Raw genomic sequence first — 20021 nt, 5'->3', positions numbered from 1 at the left:
AACGGCCAATCAGAGGTGCGGAGCAACGCGCTCTTTTAAGCCTCGCGAGAGCTCTGCACCCACCGGCGCTAGGCGATGAGCGCAAGGCGGAGTTTTTGCAGACACCATTTTCTCTTCTCACGACTGAGACCGTTCTCGCTCCCCTTTGCTGTTGCCGCTGCCGCTCTCCTCACAACGCCCGCCTAGCAGGTTAAAAAAAAAAAAAAAACCACACTCAGCCAGGCTACGGCGGCGCGAGGCAGATCGCGCTTCTCGCGGCGCCTGGGCCTGGCTCGCCGTTGCCCACACGAAGGGTGGGGCAAAGGAGCGTCCGCCCCCCGCCCTGATGGGCAACTCCCTCGGCCAACGGAGTCGTGGCAGGCCCACGCGGGGGGAGGCGGCCTGGCCAATGATTGGGCGGCGCTGGTGGCTGTGCGTGTTGCTGGGGGCTGCTTCCCTTTCTTTCTCATACGCGGTGGGGTCGGTAGTGGGTGCAGGTAAGTGTGGTTCGTGTGTCTGTGGAGAGAGAGAGAGAGCCGGTGGAGGCGAAGGAGGGGACGTCGCGCGGGCGCGGCCTAGGCCTGGCCCTGGCCCTGCCGGGGCGAGCGAAGCGGAGCTGCTATCACGCCCCTCTTAGTGTTGTTGGGCGATGTGGCGGGCCTGTTCGGCCCCTGCCGCCGGGGCCTAGAACTGCCGCGGGCTCCTGTAGGGACAGTGGCGAGACCGAGTTCTTCCCTGCCGGTGACGAAATCGGGTAGGTGCGGACACTGCTGCGTGGAGAGGGTAGGGGCCGGGGTGCTGCTTCCTTAGCTATTGCGGAGCGTCTTGAGGCAGCTTGCGGGCTGGAGGGGCGTCGCCCGTACTGGGGGGAGGGTGGTGGGTGTCGCTGCCCGCCGCTGGTGCGGGCTCGGCAACCCAGGCGGCATGGCGGTGCAGCGGAGGCCGGCAGCGTTAGCGGTTATGCGCGTTGGGCGGGGAAGCGGTCGCCGCCTTCTTGCGCCCGCCCTGGTAACTGTGCCTGGGGCGAGTTGTGGGGAATTATGGCCAGAGGAAGGGAGGGAGGGCGCTCTGGACTGTGGCCTGTGCGGAGGCGAGCGTGCGAGGCCGAGCCAGGAGGCGCTGCGGCGGGGCCAACTTCCTTCGGGGGCGATCGCGGCGGTGGCAGAGCCCCTTTGGCGGTGGAGCCGTTCCGCTCGGCTGGTCTCACTGGGGCTCCCGGGAGAGAGCCGTCGCGGCCGCCTTTGTGTTTCCCTGGGCAGAGGAGGGGGTAAATCTCCTTGTGACCGCGTGGGGGTGGCTTTTCCGCTCCCGGCTCCGCCTAACAGCGGGCAGGCGCCATTATAGCGGCCGCCATTTCTGCTGATTCCTGCCGCCGGGAAGGTGAGGCTCGGCTGCGGGTTATGTAACGCCGCTTCTTCCCCCGCCCGCATCGGGCTGGAATGCGGGGCTCCGCCGGGCCGGGCAGCTGTCGCCGGGGGGCTGCGCCGGGAGCCACGCGAGGGGTAGGGCCGAGCGGCGGCCCGTGGCGCGGCTTGCGGAGGTGGAGGCGGCCCGGACGGGCGGGGAGGGCCGCTGTGCCCCTGAGGGAGTGGAAGAAAGGACGCGCCGGCATCTCTCTGCCCTTTTCTCCTGTCTGTGGGCACTGGTGCTGCGTTGCTCCTTCCATGGCCGCTTTAGCCTTTTGGGGTTTCTAAAAACCATTGCGTTAGTCAACCCCACAAACTCGATTTACACAGTAGAGCACAGTAACTAATGGAGAGCGTCTTCAATACATATGACTAAGGGGGATTTGAAGGGGATATAAGCCTGATATAGTATATTACGTTTCTTCCTCTGCAGCTCTAAGCTTTTTGGGAGGGTCGGAAATAAAGCAACCGTGGTCTGAAAGGGCTAGTCATTTGAACCTTGTGAAATTCCACCCCCCCCCCCCACCTTCCCAATAATAGCGTTTTGGCAATGTCTGTATGAGACTTGGCTACACTTAAAGCAGTGCATGTCTGTTAGCTCACATTGGGTGCCCGGAAATACCAGCGTGTGCTGGGAAGGCAGTCACACAGCAGCAGCAGCTGCCTGTAGGAGAGTGCATGCCTATCGGCAGTGCTTGCTGTTAGCCTGCACAAACAGAGCAACTGTTAATTAACAGTTGGTTCACAGGATATTAACAAGTTAAATGTACCTCATTTTTTCTTTTTGGATTTGCAAGCGAATGTCCACCATTTGTTTAGGCCGAGGAACTTAAGGCAATAAAATTAATGGGGGGGGGAGGAAGACTAGCATTCTTTGTTTGGCTATGCTGTCTATAGAAACGTGTGTTTGAAGAGAATAATGTGCAACAGTGTTTGTTCTGCCTGAAATTATAATGTGATTTATGAGTATGAGTGTTTTTTTTTTTTTTAAAAAAGTAGATCACGAATGAGATGCCTGTTTCACAAAATCAGAAAGAAGTTCAGCTGCTTTTGAGGTTCTTAGTGCATGTGTGCAGAGGATTATATGTAACCAGACTGGTATTTTCAACAGAATTTTTCCAGGTGGCTTGTGTGTAACTTGTCTTTTGTTCAGCTGTTATGCTTGAACGGAGGCATGCTAAAATGTCTGCTAGTAAGTTGATACAGAATTTATAAAATTAATGCTGGTGATTATCATAATTGGACTTAGTCTAAATTGTTTAAAACTAAGCAATAGGAGCAGATTGAAACAGTGCCTCTTAATACATGTTTTGGATTTCCTTTTTATTTAACATGCTGTAATAGGAACTGGATAACTGCTTGCTTTAAATATCTGAAAATCATTTTCAGTAAATGTGAATGTTTGAAACTAGCAAATGCCTGAAAACTAAGTAGTCCAGAATAATTCAGACTGTAGTTTTTTATCTGTAAGTTTGCAGTCTTGACTGCTATTTCTCTTAGTGATGTGTTTGGCTTTGTTACATTTTTCTCTCTTATAAAGAAAAGCTTTGCAGCAAAAGCTCAGGACAAATCCTGGTTTTCTGCTGTAGTGAGAATTGAGCTGTAAGTAAACAGAGCCACAGCTGATGTATGCTGTTTTCATAGGCTCCTGAAGCAATAGGCTGTTGGGTTTTGATCCCACCCAGAACGCTTAAGTCTTGCTCTGCAAGGATATATAATACCGGTAAGTTCTAGAAGCAGATGTTTCTTTTTGCTTTTTCCCTTTACTACAATGCACAGTTTGCTTTTTCACAATAGACGTACTAGCTTTTTTTTATTCTGCAACAGGTTTTATCTGCCCACCTAAGAATAAAAGGTAATGGAGACTGAACAACAGGAGGAGACCTTTACCAACACAGAGACAAATGGTAAATTTTTTAAAGGACTATTTATTTTTGGAAATGACCATTCTAAATCTTAATGTTTCTAAATATTTATTTAATGCTTTAACTGCATCAGATATGTTTATATTGGCAGTAGTTTTGCATTTTTCATTTAATCTTGCAGTTTTTAATTATTCCATGTGGTTATATGTGTTTTTGTATCATGAATGCATAATTTTTCTTTGGGGGTTATTTTAGATATGGCATAAGTAGTTGAAAGTTACACAGCTAAAGATTTGAAAATATTTGGTAGCTAAATACTCAGTGCTTTTAGACAGTGTCATCATGGAAAAATAGTTGGGCATATCTATTGTATTTTATGTATTGCGGTTATTACACTGCAGGAGTACATATATGTGAAATAAATGAAGTTAGTATTTAGATATAAAAACCTTTTGGGCATGATTAGTGAGGAAGTAAAGGCATTGGTATTAAGTTGATTCATGCCAGTTCTTCAGAACATTATTTGCAATGCTGCTTTCCTGTTGTTCCACCAGTTTTTCAGTATTGGACGAACTAGTTCTGAGCTTTTTGACTGGAAGGTTTTTCCCAATTGTAAAAGAAATACTAGGTAGGTGATGCTGCGCTGCCTTAAACAGCACGATATAAATTTGTCACTGACTGAATGTGCAAAATTCTCAAACTGTAGTTTATAGATTTTAAATGGGTTTTCAATAATTAATTGATTTGTAGGCTGATGAAGTAAAAACCTGTTCCTATGCTATAGAATCTCAGTAGATGTCAAAAAATAGTGTTGGGCTGATAGGAAAGAATGCTTTATTAGGAATACAGTGCATAAGCTTGACATGCATTCCATTTTATTACAGCTTAGAAAGTTAAATAAATGTTTGTGTTCCCTCCCTATGGACCTGTCTACAGGCAAACGTCCTGCAGAAGATATAGAAGAAGAACAGGCCTTCAAAAGATCTCGAAATACAGATGAGATGGTTGAATTGCGCATCCTGCTTCAGAGCAAAGTATACTTTTTCAATATCACTATGTTACTGCTTATGGCATTGTTTAAGGCAGTGGTGACAGTGTGTGTTTTGGGATGCATGTTTAGAAAGAGCATGTGCTTTATTTAATATAACATATTAAGAATATTTGTATGTGCGTTAATGGTAGAAGTGTCTTGCAATGACATCTACAATTTTATTTTAGGATAAGTCTTTAATAGACTATGGGACTTCTTGATTTAAAAAAATCTTGCTGATAAAATAGAGCAACAGGGATCATAAGCTGATTCTCATATGTTTGAGTAGAAGGTCTGCATGGTATTTCTGACCAGTAGTCAAGTTACATGGAGTGCTGTAAAATGTTCACATGCTGTTAGAAACATCTATGAACTGCATAATAAAAGCCATAGTTTAGCATGTAGTCCTTGAAATAACCTGGTAAAAATGTAGTTTTTGCAATTACTGTTCTTGAATATCTGCCAGTTTGTTCCTGTTGATTTTGTAAACTTGAGATTAGTGGCTGTTTATGTTGGCCTTAACTTTTTCAGACTGTACTGGTCTGTGAGGTCAGTCAAGTTACATAGATATAACCCAGAAACAGCACTTGAAATTATCAAGAAAGTGAGAAAGTGAAATTTGCAAACATTTTTTTATTTTGTGTGTGTGTGTGTACACACACACACACACACACACACACACACACACACACACATATATAAATATGAAAATCATTGACCTACATTACATGTGTGGAATCCCATAAAATACTTTTTCCAGAGTCATACTCTAACTATGCGATTGTTTTAACACAGGCAGAATTGCCTAGTAACTTAAATTTTTGATTGAAATAATATAAGCTGGAAATTTGAATATATTTCTCTTTCCTACGTTCAGTGGCAAGAGCTGTCTTGGCTTTTTTTTTTTTTTTCATGGACAGACTATGTCAGTTTAAAAAGTTCACATTAAATTAAATGATAAAAGCAAAACACTCCCTCTCTCCCCAGCACAATGTATTGCAGGAGGTAATGCAGGAAATAGGTATGTCATTCTTAGTCTTCAGTTCAGAAACATAGGCTGTGCTGTGTTGACGTAACATAACTTCTGAAAACTGTTTTTCAGAATGCTGGGGCAGTGATTGGAAAAGGTGGCAAAAACATTAAGGCACTTCGTACAGACGTGAGTATATATGAGTTTGAACTAATTTAACACCAATTCTTTCAGAGCACTATGTTGAAAACTTGATTGCGTGCATTTCTAGAAATTGAGGAATTCAACTCTAGACATCAATAATCTAGTTACAAGCCATTTGTAATAATTGTTATAATTTTTCTTAGTTTTTTTGTTTTTATTGTAATCAAAACCCAGGTTGATTCATGTGGGAGGAGAGGTTTATATTAAACCTCTTTGCTTTCTAAAAGGATTCCACTAAATTATACACTTCAAATGAGTTAACAACTTAAGCTTTGTCAATATTTCTAATTAAAGCCCTTAATTGTACCATTTCCCATATGTGTGAATCAATTGTAGTACTACTGAAGCCATTGCAGGTGGCTGGCTTAAATAATTTCTCTATCACTGGGTTAACTTCCTTTTTAAAAAAAAAAAAAACTGTCCATTTGCTCTTTATTTAACAGCTTGCACATGAAGCACAAAAACATTATTGTTAAGGTTGCATGGTTTAAATATGAGTATAGAACAGTAAAGAAACATTTGTTATTTGGAAGCATTTTTAAATTATCATGACTTATTTACCTTTTCACATTTTATAGTGGGTTGACTCTTGTGATTAGACACATGTTCAGCATTAATGTTATGTATTTATAAAACTTGGCAGTGCTTCTTAAATTCCATTTGTTTACACTCTGCACTTAACATCAGCTACAATTTCAGCATTTTTTCAAGCAAGACTCCGTTCAACACTATTTGGTAATATATCATTACACGATCAGTTCCAACTAAGTTCATAAACTATAACAGCTAGAATTGAGGATTAAGCTGAAAGGGTCAGGAATCATACACTCACTAACTTTGGCAGCTAGTGCAGTGTGTGTGGTGTGGTTTTTTTTTTGTTTATTTTATTTTTGTAAATAAATAAATCGCCTAAGTCTAGATGTTTTAGACTGGTCTGGAACTTTCCCGATTTGCCCAAGGCTTTAGTCATATGGATCTTGACAGGTTTTGTGTCTACCCTCATGAGCCAGCCTGCTACTGAAACATCGTATGTTAAAAGTAAAAAGTAGTTTAGTCAGATCAAGTAACTCATTTTTAAGGTCCATATTGTTAAGCCACAATCAATGTAGCAATCCGTTATTGTGTTAGTCTTCAGAACAACTTAAGCTTGTTTCATTAATTAAGAGTAATGAGTATAGTTTGTATTAAATTAAAATTTATTGCTTTTCCCCCTTTTCCCTCTCCTTGTTTTTTTTGGCCATATATCTCCGTTGCCCATGTACTGGATCGACTTGCCCCTGCGTTGCCCACCATGACGTTGGCCCATCCGCCCCTGAACGCCCATGTGAAAACCCTGGTTGGCTATGCCCAAAAATGTGCTCGTTGCCAAACGGGTACCATACTTGACAACTTCTGATTGAATACCCATGCCCAATGCCAACATCCACGAACGCCAATGACCAATGCAGTACAATGCCAGTGTTTCAGTCCCAGACAGCAGTGGCCCCGAGCGGTATGTCCCAACAGTTTATGCCTCACTGCCTGATTAGAAAGAGAGAAATGTATTTTGTTACCTGCCTTTTATATATATAAACAGTATCCCCTTATAGACGGTGTATTGTTTTTTCAAGTTTTCTGTCTTATTTTCCCCATTAAGTCTTTTTATCACTGAACTTTTACGTGAATTGCCCACCCAAACAATCCACTAATTTTATTTCAATGGAAGGAGCACAGCTTCAAATGTTGCATATTCGCTGCATTGTAAATCAAATTGTTTCAAAGTAGTCTCTCGCTCTGTCTTCGTGGCCCACCTTGCTCCCCCTCCACCCAACATTGCCTGTTCATAATTATAATTATTTCTGATGAAATGCTAACTCTCTGGTTCATTTTCTTTCACTTCTCTTTTGTGTTGACTTTTTTTGTCTTGCATTTGTATTTGTTTTCTTGCAGAGCCCATTAGTAATCTAATTTCTAACTGATCTCATAACCTTACTCCAAATATAATGTTCACCACTTGAATATCCCCGCTTTCTCTACGAGGAGGTGTGCCAGTTTTACCAACGTAATAGCGAGGGTATCCTACATTAGCGGTGGTGGGGAACATGAGTATTCACTTATACTTTCAGTTCTGCATCAATTTCTTGCCCACTTAATCTGAGCCCTTCCAAAAGTCCATTCGCTCTCCCTCGCTCTCCCTCGCTCTCCCTCGCTCTCCCTCGCTCTCCCTCGCTCTCCCTCGCTCTCCCTCGCTCTCCCTCGCTCTCCCTCGCTCTCCCTCGCTCTCCCTCGCTCTCCCTCGCTCTCCCTCGCTCTCCCTCGCTCTCCCTCGCTCTCCCTCGCTCTCCCTCGCTCTCCCTCGCTCTCCCTCGCTCTCCCTCGCTCTCCCTCGCTCTCCCTCGCTCTCCCTCGCTCTCCCTCGCTCTCCCTCGCTCTCCCTCGCTCTCCCTCGCTCTCCCTCGCTCTCCCTCGCTCTCCCTCGCTCTCCCTCGCTCTCCCTCGCTCTCCCTCGCTCTCCCTCGCTCTCCCTCGCTCTCCCTCGCTCTCCCTCGCTCTCCCTCGCTCTCCCTCGCTCTCCCTCGCTCTCCCTCGCTCTCCCTCGCTCTCCCTCGCTCTCCCTCGCTCTCCCTCGCTCTCCACTTTAAATGGGGAATATTAATTGTAAACTTTCCTGTGTAATAAATCTTGTTAGAATTTTGTGCGTGATTATGAATACAAAACTTACTTCCTCTTCTTTTCCACCTTCTCCATATTATCTGGCACTTATGGCCTGTGACAGCATCTTGAGTATAAGTGCTGATATAGAGACAATTGGAGAAATCTTGAAGAAGATTATCCCTACTTTAGAAGAGGTATGTCTCTAGGTTTGTTTCTTCTTCAGAGGTACAATGTTAGCCTTTAAAACAAAATGATTCTAGATGACTCAGTGCTGTTTTGTTTTGTTTTTATTAGAAAATAAAAGCACTGCTTTTTTTTTTTTTTTAAGGAGGCCTGTAGCTCTCACTGTGTTGGCAGTATATGTTTTTTTTGTAGAAGATGGAGACAGTCTCTGCTTACTAAATTAATGTTTAGACTGTTTCCTCCCCTTCAAAATGCCCATCTCCTTACTGGCTTAGGCCCCAGTTTGATGTAGCTGTATTGTAATTTGTATCTTGCCTTGGCTTTGCAAGAAAGTGTGTTGCACTGTTTGTATACAAATTTAAGAAGATATCAAAGTTATGCAGCATAATGAAAGAAATAAGGAAAATTTGATGTTATTTCACGGTGAGGCAAGGTGCCTAAGTAGTTGTGATTCTATCATAGCAAATACAAAATTACAGTTCAGCAACAAATTAGGACATAGCATGGTGATGGGGGGAATATAAAATATTATTCCCATAAAATATTTAAAATATTAATTTTGTTCTTTATTTGTATGAATCTTTCTTACAGTATCAACACTACAAAGGCAGCGACTTTGACTGCGAGTTAAGACTTCTAATTCACCAAAGTCTGGCAGGAGGAATTATTGGTGTCAAGGGTGCTAAAATCAAAGAACTCAGAGAGGTATTATTTCCTATTCTTTTTAGATTTGGCTTTTGTTGTATAAATAACTTAGTGTTTTGTGTTCATAAGCAGCAAGTGTCAGTATCTTCTGTGCAATAATTCCTCCAGGACATACTTCATAAATGGTTTCTATGTATTGAGATCAGTCTGTGAGTTGCTTATTGCAACTTTCTTGCAAACCCTCAGAAATGAAGTGACTGTTGGTGATAGAGCTTAGGACTTCTTATCAAGCTTTTGAACACATTAGCAATAGAGCAATCTGTATAAAGAAATTATTTTATTTCATTTAATTAAAACAGCATTCATCACTTTTTGGAGTGAACTACTAGATAGGCTGTTTATTAGTGTGGAAGACATGAAAAACTGTTTAGGGTGGACATATCTCCATGAATTCCTAAGATTAATTTTTTTTTAAGTTTTTCTATAAAAGGGTAGAATGTTTAAAAAAAAAAAAAAAACACACCTGTGAAGACTATTCCTTCACTAAAAGGAAATAAGGCTATGTTCTAAAAAGCCAGTAGTCTCTATGAATCTAGAGAGCTGTTTTCTGTCTTTTCCCTGACATTATGTCAAAGACAATTTCAGGTTAATTTAGGTGTAAGCTATATCTCTTTGTGTGGGTTGAGGGAGGTAAGATGACTAGACATAATCCTAGCAACATTGCTGTCTTGCATCCAAAGTGTTATGACATGTGAAGGTTAATATACCCTGTAAGCTCACAATGGATATGTGGTTCCTTTGCTAATGCTTAATTGAATGATAGTGTAGATGAGCCACAATTGAAAGATCAGAAATCTAATATTTTTTCTTTTCACTAGCATTTCATACAAAATTATGTCATTGCAGATCTTAAAAAGATAATCTACTAAAATTAAATCTGTTGTGAGAACTTGGAAGCAAGCATGCACTTAAAATGACTGGGAGTTTTATAGTCTAGTTGAACTGTTTCTTTAAATGTATTTTAATGTCTCTTTGTTTTTGGTAACTTTATAAAGTTGTTAAAAATACTTCTTTTTGAAATTCTTGGATTTTTTTCTTCAACAGAACACTCAGACCACCATTAAGCTCTTCCAAGAGTGTTGTCCTCATTCCACTGACAGAGTGGTGCTTATTGGTGGAAAGCCAGATAGAGTTGTGGAATGTATCAAGATTATTCTGGATCTTATCTCTGAGGTAATGTGTCTTAAATAAGTTTATTCTATTCTTTCATTGGCCTTCATGGAAGTTAAGGGATGATTTGGATGGAAAATTATATCTTTCTGTTTCTATTTTGAATTTGGTACCTCTTACTTCTGCATAACAAGGTGTTGGACTGTTAGCCATTGAAATTATTACTGTTTTCTGTAATTGGGATGCACGTTATGGGAGGGGGAAGTTATTTTTGGTACAAGTGAGCCATTATTCATGCTTTGCATATCATTAAGATGATAAATTAAAATTTGCATCCCTTCTCCTATTTAAATGCCACTGATCAATAACAGCAGTTTATCATAGTAAAAAATCATAGGAAGCACATGACCATCTCTGCTGGATAAAAATTACAGCTTTTCTAACTAGCATTGTTAAATTAAAAATCGTAAAACGTGTTTGGAATGTATAGATTCATATTTATACATCTAATATATTATGTGAACTGTAACAGTCAGTGCTAACCCAGGGAGGGGATGGTTTGTTTTTGTTTTGATTGTTTTAGTCTCCAATTAAAGGACGGGCCCAGCCTTATGATCCCAATTTCTATGATGAAACATATGACTATGGTGGCTTCACAATGATGTTTGATGATAGAAGGGGACGTCCAGTAGGCTTTCCAATGCGTGGAAGAGGAGGTTTTGATCGGATGCCTCCTGGTCGTGGTGGGCGACCTATGCCTCCATCAAGAAGAGACTATGATGATATGAGCCCTCGCAGAGGCCCTCCACCGCCTCCCCCAGGCCGTGGGGGCAGAGGTGGCAGCAGAGCTCGTAATCTTCCTCTTCCTCCTCCACCACCTCCTCGTGGCGGGTGAGTTGTTGCATAAATGCATTGTACAAAACTCAAGTTGAGTAGAATTTGCTGTATTGTGTTTGTGTTTCCAGGACTTGTTTCATGCTTCCATGTTGGTAGTGGTTATGCAGGATCAAGTGTTTATTGCGCCAGTCTATTTTGAAAAGTATTTGAATTGAATTTTTTGCTCTACTGTAGCAGTCTACCAGAACTGTAGTCAGTAGTTCTTTGACTTTTTTGTAGTGTCATTTAAAACTTGACTGAAGCAGTCAATTTCTGAGCTTTGTGTAAATCATGAATGTGAAAATTTGAATTAGAGTATACAAATTAGTATATAACACAATTTGTGTTGCTGCTTTTTTCCATTTTAGAGATCTTATGTCTTATGACCGAAGGGGCAGACCTGGAGACCGTTATGATGGAATGGTAGGAATTTAAAATTCATATTGTTTTCTTTAGTGAACACAGTTAAGACTTTACATATCTGAAGAAACTTGAGTCCATGTATTTAAATATCGGGCATGCGTGCTTCTGATAAATTTTGATATTATCAAAATGCTTTGCCCATACAAATGGTCCTTCCTGATAAGGAGTGTTTGGGATGTAAAGAGTATCTGGGGTGTGACCTGCTCCAGTGTCTGTCTCTTCCTCCTGATATCAGCAATGGTATGGGAAGTTGGGCTGTGCTCTGCCCTGCAGATTTAATTGCACTGACCTTTTAGGGTTGTATGTGGTGTGTTGTTGGGGGGGGGGGTGCTTTGGAGAGATATTTGGGGGGGGGTGGTTTTTTTTTTTTTGGTGGGGGTTGTTTTTTGGTTGTGTGATGTCAGAAATAGGAATTGGGAGACTTTTATGTGAAGAAAACACATCAGAACAATCTTCTCGTTCTGCTAACAAGACAGTCTTTGATTCAGGCAAGCATTCTTAATACATCTGTTAGAAAACCTGAATAGTATCTTTGTAGATCACCAGTTGGTTTGGCAGAGTATTGCTTTTTTCAAACCAGTTCTTGCCTATTTTGCTGAATTTTGTTTGCAAAAATTCTACTGTGATTCCAAATGTTCTGGAGCCAGGGCCACTGATAAGTTGATGAAATTAGATGCATTCAACCACGTCAATGCTAACTGTTGCTGAGGAAAAGAATTTCGTAAGATATGGAAGCTTAAAAAGGCTTCAAGGTTCTCTTCTGTTAGTATACTATGAAATGCGTTTTTCCAGTGGTCATCTGCTGTTGTACTAGACTCCTCTTTTCTGGGAACAGAAATCATAGGTGTTAGGGAGTTAATCTGTGGTAACAATCTTTGATTCTTCTATGAGTCCGTTTGGCACTTTCCTTAAAATGAAAGATGAGACAAGACATCCTTTTTTGTGGATGGAAGAGAAAAAGGGGTGGAGAGGAGCTGTGAATTGGACTACCTAAACAGGCTTTACGCTTTGCTTCCATCTGGTAGGAAAACTTGCTGGAAGTAGGTATTACAGGAATGTCAAAATTGGGGCACCAGAAGCTTGTCAGAAATATTGAAAGGGAAGACTTGCACTTACAATTACAAAAAAGCGTTACCCATGCTATAATCTGGATCTTCAGAAACCAGAAGAATCAAGAAATGCACCTCCAAGATTCCTATTTGTAGTCATGCATTCTTAAAGCTCAGTTTCCATGTTTTGATGTATCCAGCTGGTAAAGCTGGTATTGGGGCACATACTCAAGGGCAAGGTACTCTGTTTATCTGGCTGAGCGCAGTCTTTTTGGCTTGATTCTTGGGCAGAAGCATGTTCTAGCTTTATTCCAGTTCAGAATAGAAAATCCTTTTGAACTTTGTTTAGCGTGACTTTTATCGAGTTGATCTTGGCTTTCTTGATGTGAGTTTCTACAAGTAAGTGGAATCATCCTTGCCAATTTTCTGTGTTCCAATAAGCACTTTTATTTCCTTGTTAGAGTGGAATTGCTCATGGCTTTGGATGTGTTATACCTGAATTTCATAGCCTACCTAAACTGAGGACTTTTTAATTTCTAGTTTTAGTTAGACATAATCCTGGTATCCTTAATTGTATAAGCAGATGAGAAGTTCTCACATGGATTGTGAGGTTGAAGCTGGAAGCGTGATGCCAGAAACATAAGGTCTTCTGATGCTGCCATTCATTTCATATAGAAAACATTCTTCTAACAAAACATTTAATGTGTGGGAAAGGCTGGTTTCAAAGAGCAGGAATGCTGTGTGGGTGTGGGGGGTTTTTTTTGTTTTGTTTTTTTTTAATACATCTACGTAAAAGATCCTCTGTTCAGACCAAGATCAAGGTCTTAAGTGTTGAATGTACAGAAATCCTCACTTTCTGCTAGCTCTCCTTTCCACTAGAGGCAGAAAGATTCAGTAGTTCAAGACTGGATGCTGAACCTTGAATTTTTGGATGTTTCTGAGATATGATGATATTGACAGCCTTGTGAATTTTAAGATGGGAGAAAAATCATTTGAATAAAAAAAAAAAAACTTCCCCTTGTCTGTATCATGTCCCCCACATAACATTTGTCTCTTAATCTGGTTTATGGTTGTAACTGGGCACTACTAGTTACAAGAGTTCACTTGATTTATCATCTCTTTTTTGAAGCTGTTTCCTAAAAGAGACATACACTGTTTCTCTATTACAGAACTATATACTTCAGGCTGTAACTACTCCAGATCAAATGCCTGTGGACCATAAAGGATATTTTGATAGTTGAGAAAACCTGACTGTGTTCCTGCTATTTCTAAGCACCCTTTGGCATGGGAGTGTTCAAATATATAAGCACACGCATACTGAAACAAGAAAGTGGACAAGCATAAAAAGCCACTTATCTTTTTTTTAACTGACCAATTACTAAATTTTTTGAAGTATTTTTAAATTGGAGTTAATTGAGAAGTAAATTAGAATGTTTAAAGTGGAGTATATATTCAGACTTTTAATCTCTGCTTATTCAAATGCTTCCTAGTTCTTGATATTTTTTAACATACACAGACACATGTGCACATATATATAAACACCTCAACAGAGGTACCCACACTAGAGAATATAGAGTGTACTTCATATTTAAGAGATTTGACATTATAAAAGCATGTAAGAAATCAGTAATGGAAAAATGTTTGGCAACTCTTGTATTTATCAGTTTAAATACTGGAAGAAATTAACAAGATTTCACTCTTCTAGGCTAGTGCCTCAAAAATGAGAGAGTTATAACATGAATTTGCTGTCATCAGGATGGCATGCATCATCTTTCATTAGATATAAAAGTTAATATAATTCATGTTAATGCTGTGTTTGCCCTATCCAGCCACTGTTTCATTTGGTTTCCATTTTAGTGCCAGTAGTAGCTAGCACAAATGAGTCTGTAGAGCACCAATGAGCTTTTATATTTTGGTGTGCTAGTCATGTTCTATGTTTTGCATTTATTTTTAATCCTGCAAAGTAACTTAATAGTAATTTAAAGTATCAGCAATTATAAAAATATAACTTGTAGGTTTTTTCGCATTTGTTTTAGAATTGTGAAGGAAAGAAAATCTATATATCACTTTTTAAATGTAATTAGACTGTTAATATAATTAGATGTAGATTGTTAGCTAGCTCTTGGCTACATGAGGCATATGGAAATGAACTAATAAAATGTGAGAAGCTATGTCCTTCCTACTTGAACTGCTGTTGACATAGAGATAATGACTTGTTTTAGTCTTTCTAAATGTTATTTAAAAAAAAACATGAGAAATAAAAGATTTTGATACCTATGGGGGGTAATTTTTTGGTAAATGGTACAGCTGTAGCCCTTAAAGGTTTGGGGGGGGGGGGGGGGGCATGACTATTCAAACTTTGCCCTACCCTTATTTGTCTGACACTTTGCCAGAGGAAAGTCTGTTTACACCACAGAAAGAGGGAGAAAATTAATGTGACCAGTTAAAGTACTGTTACAGTGAAAGTAAAAGGGAGTGAATCTTGTCTCTGGGTCTATATTATGTACTTTTGAGTCTCTGTAGTAGATTAGGTGTTAAGGAAAATATTTTTCTGTATCAGTATGTATGTGTTTGCTTGCAATGCAAAGTTACTTGTAAGTCTCCTTGAGATGGACTTAATCTAAATTTAATTTCCTCTTTTCCTCATGTCATGTTGTGCCTGGAAGATGATGCAGTGTCACGTGGATGCCTGTGATGACATGCAACCACCAGAGCTGGTGAGTGTGTTCATCCTTTTATTTGACTGATTTAATAGTTGATTTTGAGAAAATAACTTACTTGAATTGGTTCAGTAATAACTGGAATTACTTGAGCTTGAGTTTAGTGAGTGGCAACTTGCAGCTATTGAAAATCAATAAAATTTTCCTCCTGATTCAGAGTATCAGCAGCTTATGTCCTAACAGTGTCCTGTACAGACAGTTAATGCTAATGTTCCCCAAGGAAGTACACAGCAGCACAGCCAAAGGAGAAGAGCTTTTCTGTTGTATTGCCTCATGTACCTCATTTTAATGTTATAAATTGTAACTGTCACCATAACTCTTGCTTCTTGATAGCACTGATAGTGCACGTATTTAGGATATATATTTTGTGTTAACTTCTTAATGTTGTGTTTTCTTGTGTTTTGAACAAGGAACATTAAAAATAGGTCTTTGCTTATAGTTGTGGATAAACTATTCTGCATTACCTATCCCTGTATTTGGAAGTATTGCATTTGATTGGACTGATTTGTGTTTATCAAATTCCTTGCTCCTGAAGGGATTTTAGGAAGGAAAGTTTGAAGGGGGTAGTCAAGTGTTTATGCTGTCTAGAAGTTGACAAAGTGCTGCCAAATATTAAACATCAGTTCCTAGCTTACATAAACACTGCAGCTGTAATTATTTTAGTCATCTGCTGTCAAATTCATTTGCTGTCCTGTAGTCTGGGGAGGAGAGCCAGGAAATAAAGGAAAGGAATGTTCATTAAAACAGATAAGCCCAAAAAAGAGATCCTGTGCAAAACATCAGCAGAAATAACTGTGTTTGTATAAAATATGCAGCTCTGATCAGCCTCTGAATTAAGTCCTAAGCAGTGTCCTTCATTCTCCTATATTTTGCACTTCACTACATACTCTATGCTGTATTACAATCTCTATTGCTAAGCAACATGACTACACAATATAGGTTGCTTAGAAACAGATGATCAGCTGAATGGTTTGGTCTGAAGAGATTCCATTTTGATGTTGCTTCAAAAAGGTAGAAGGTAGTTTGGTTTTGGGGGGGGGTGCATTACAATCTCTGCAGACAAGTAATTCACACAAGTCCCTACATTCTGTACTTCAGTGATTGTTTAAGTTGAATTCTGGAGAAGTATGCACATCTATTTTCTACTTCTGTAGGAAGGTATAAAAATGGGGTTTTGTGCATTTAGAAGGCATTAGATCAAAATTTAAGTGCTTGATATCAAGTATCAGTCTGAATTCTAAAAATAAAAGCAGCCAGGAGTTCTGCATTGCAGTGATTTGGGTTTGGTGTATGGTAATTTAAGCAGAATGGCAGTAATTCATGTCATGATTATCCCTTGTAAGCTGCAAAGGAGGATTGTAGCATAATCTGTATGGAGAGTTCCATTACTAAGGTATTTTTGGGGTCTACTTAGTTTTTCATCAAGATACAGATGAAGTAGGAGGATTGGCAATTCATAGGGCAAACTTTTTGACCCAAAAGTGAGGTTTCCATCTCTCTTGAGCTATACAGGTCATAGTAATAAAGCTGAACTCTGATCTTCTGATTTGAATGTTAGTTTAATCTGAGGGTCAGGAGTAGGTCAGTGTAAAGAGCTGTCTACCAGCAGCTGAATCAGTAGGGTAGCTTGATAAACTGGTATGACTGGTTCCTTAATGTTATTTGATGCCTTACTCCTAGAGGTTTTGACAGGACAGGATAAGAGATTCATGAGAGGTGTTCCCCCTCTTTTTTTGTTTTTGGTCTGTTCTCCCAATGTGCCTTTGATGCTTTTATATTTATAGTAAGGTGATTTGGAGGTTGGGGTATTTGCCTACAATAGGCTCAAAGTTAACAGTATGGTATTTGCAATGAAAGCATGTTAATGAAGCATGGCTATTCAGTATTTAAGGGTGTGTGTTTTTTTTTTTTTCTCTTATAGTTTGAGGGTGGCTCTGGATATGGTAAGTTTATATAAAGAATTTTTACATGCCCTTTTGTTACTTAGTCATTAAAGGACTTGATGCATATGTTTTAAATCAGACTATTCATATGCAGGGGGCCGTGGTTCATATGGAGATCTTGGTGGACCCATCATCACAACACAAGTAACTATTCCAAAAGACGTAAGTAAAGTTGATTTGCTTTCCATTTTTGTTTTTAAAAAAAAACAAGCCTTTTCTCAGACTACACAAGTAAATCATAGAAGTAACCTGTCAAACACCCCAAATACTTAATATAAAACAAGTATTTCTAAATTGTCAAAAGTCTGTTCTTCAGGATGTTTGTTTTGTGACTTTAGGCCTACAATTAATGCAATTGTTCAGTGTGTCGCTTCTCTATTATTCAATATTAACATAGCTTATTTTATGCAAACCAGCAGCTGGTTCTCCCAATTTTATACCACCTGTGTTTACACAATAAATATTGCAGAGGCTGTTTTGAGTGAGCTCCCATTGAAATTCTCATAACTAAATTCATGGAAGTTACTTGAACGCTACTGTGACTTCTATAACTGCTTTTACGGAGAAAGATATATCAAAAAATGAATGCTTTTTCTCCCCTAGTTGGCTGGATCTATTATTGGAAAGGGAGGCCAGAGAATCAAACAGATACGTCATGAGTCAGGAGCTTCGATCAAAATTGATGAACCATTAGAAGGCTCAGAAGATCGGATAATAACTATTACAGGAACGCAGGACCAGATACAAAACGCACAGTATTTACTGCAGAACAGGCAAGTTGCAGCTTAATGCTGTCCTTGGTGTCAATTTTAAACTGACTTTTTCCCTACTACATTCTAAAGCTGCTCTTTGTGACGTAGCTTCTAGAAGGCAGGTTTTAAGTAACTATTTGAACCTAACTTCTCCAGTTCTGCCTTGATTCTCTTCTGTTCTCCATTCTAACTAAAATGAAGACACCCTCAAAACTAATCTTGCTGGAAGACACCTTAACCAAGCAGTCCTCTCATTTCTCTGGTGAAAACTGCTGCAAAAAACTACTTCTAATAAATTACATAGAGCCTGTAGAAAATATAGAAGATTTCAGTGGATGTTGGTCTAGTTCTGTGTGGAAGACTAGTGATTTTGTTGTTTTTAGATAACTAAATTGACAACAAATCACAGTCTACCGTATGGCACAGGCCATGCCTCTACAGGACAAGTTGAAATCAATTGGTGCTGTTAATGCAGCATTTCACACTTGCTGGCATTACTTTTTGTCTTTTCTGCCAAATGTTAACAGCTTCAGATTTAATTTGCTTAATCTTGCTTTATTCACATGTTGGCTATCATAGCAATTTTTAATGTTTAACTTGAATGTTTGGCTTTAGACTACTAATGTTTAAATGTGCTTAAAATTATCATATACCTATAATTATTAGCCATTATATTTAAGTTATTTACTTTTAAATGTTTTAGGAGTTTACTCTTTAAGAATGTCATTGTGAATATTGATGCAAGATGTATGGTCAATCATTCTAATACATGCTTTTTTCTTTTTCTTTTATAGTGTGAAGCAGTATGCAGATGTTGAAGGATTCTAATGCAAGATTATTTTTTCTTTTTTATAGTGTGAAGCAGTATTCTGGAAAGTTTTTCTAAGACTAGTGAAGAACTGAAGGAGTCCTGCACCTTTTTTCTTTTTTTTTTTAATCTGCTTCTGTTTAAAAAGCCAACATTCCTCTGCTTCATAGATGTTCTGCATTTGAGGTGTAGTGGAATCTTTGCTGTACACCAGATGTAATGTTTTAGTTCCTTACAAATATTTGGGGGGGAGGGAAAGGATGTGTGAGATGAACATTGAAATTTTGAAACAGCAGCAGAGTGGATTTTATTTTTGTTCATTGGTGGTGAATTGTAATGTTTTCTGTAACTATTGTGAACACCCTGCTTTATGTACACTTTTTTTTGAAGGAGGGAGAATACTGGTAGTCCACGTGTCCCTGGCATCCTTTGAGAGCAGTGTGCAGAATGTAATGCTCTTTTGTAAGAAACATTTTATGATTTTTAAATAAATTTAGTGAACCTATTCTTGGTGGTCATTATTTTTAGATATGCATAAGGTAATATCTAAAATGGATACACCCTCCCCCAAGAAGTTGCATAAATGAAAGTTGCTGTTAAGCTTGCTCTTATGCTTCTCTGATATAGATGGAGTTAAATGTTCTTGGCAAATTAAAGAAATGATGTGGAAACAATGGCTCAGCTTTGCTATTTGGGAAAAAAATGCAAAAATATTCATGCAAACATTGTGTAAGATTTGACTTTTTTTGCAACTGTTTGGCCCTCTTTGCAGTACATATATATTGGTGACAGTATATAAATAAGTATTTAAAAACTTTGTGATGTCACGGAGTTACAGTGGTAAAGTACATAATTCTAGACAGCTTAATACAAATAATACTTAGAAATAGCAGTTGGTGTACCATTAATGAATGAATTCTAGTTTTCAGAGCTTTCATTTGTATGAGGTAGAAATTTTTATGAATTGGCAAATTGGCAGTATCTAACTCTGTAACTTGTTTTTCATTGTATGTGGACTTTCCATAGAGAATATTTGTGAGAAATTAAAGATAAAAGTACCTCTCAATGTCTCATGTAATACCTTGGTATTTGTATTTATAATTGTTTTTATTTAGGAAATGAAACTAAAACTTAATGTTTTAAAAAAAAAAAAACTTTGCACAGCTGGGTGTGATGGTTCTAGAGCATTTTCCTCTTCTAAGCTCTTTGAACCATAGGGCAGTAATTCCTGTTGTAATAGGCAGCTATGTAATTATAATGTAAGGGGAAAGGGCAAGGAGAAGCTATAACTAATCATTTTTAAAAAGAAAACTGCTTTTGTCTAGGGGCATGAGTATGCTAGTACCTCTACGTACATGTAGAAT

General features: G+C 39.3%; 1 protein-coding gene across 16 annotated transcripts; it reads left to right on the top strand.

The window, feature by feature from the left end:
• The first annotated feature begins 37 nt into the window (after positions 1-37).
• On the top strand, positions 38-19162 carry LOC104141036 (heterogeneous nuclear ribonucleoprotein K-like). 16 transcript variants are annotated; one of them, XM_068925456.1, is made up of 16 exons: positions 38-189; positions 3030-3108; positions 3213-3292; positions 4187-4284; positions 5383-5439; positions 6903-6946; positions 8210-8282; positions 8863-8976; positions 10021-10149; positions 10670-10977; positions 11331-11385; positions 15101-15151; positions 17076-17097; positions 17177-17259; positions 17701-17870; positions 18644-19162. In XM_068925456.1, exons 3-16 carry the CDS (start codon positions 3244-3246, stop codon positions 18675-18677), a joined length of 1287 nt encoding a protein of 428 aa, XP_068781557.1. In that variant the 5' UTR covers positions 38-189; positions 3030-3108; positions 3213-3243; the 3' UTR covers positions 18678-19162. The 16 variants fall into 16 exon arrangements, with proteins under 16 accessions (XP_068781557.1, XP_068781563.1, XP_068781550.1 ...); XM_068925462.1 differs by having other exon boundaries at positions 62-189; positions 18705-19162; XM_068925449.1 differs by having other exon boundaries at positions 62-189; positions 4175-4284.
• Positions 19163-20021: the final 859 nt, after the last annotated feature.

This window comes from Struthio camelus, chromosome W (assembly GCF_040807025.1).
Source record: "Struthio camelus isolate bStrCam1 chromosome W, bStrCam1.hap1, whole genome shotgun sequence".
In the NCBI taxonomy this organism is placed as follows: Eukaryota; Metazoa; Chordata; class Aves; order Struthioniformes; family Struthionidae; genus Struthio; species Struthio camelus.
The sequence above is the reverse complement of the archived record's forward strand: the minus strand, read 5'-3'. Positions and strand labels throughout refer to the sequence as shown.

Bases quoted from the DNA above. Each gene is read 5' to 3' on its own strand.
- LOC104141036 (XM_068925449.1), top strand. From the start codon at position 3,244: ATGGAGACTGAACAACAGGAGGAGACCTTTACCAACACAGAGACAAAT. The intron at 11,386-15,100 runs GTAGGAATTTAA...TGTGCCTGGAAG, and splicing joins GAGACCGTTATGATGGAATG to ATGATGCAGTGTCACGTGGA. The intron at 15,152-17,075 runs GTGAGTGTGTTC...TTTCTCTTATAG, and splicing joins ACATGCAACCACCAGAGCTG to TTTGAGGGTGGCTCTGGATA.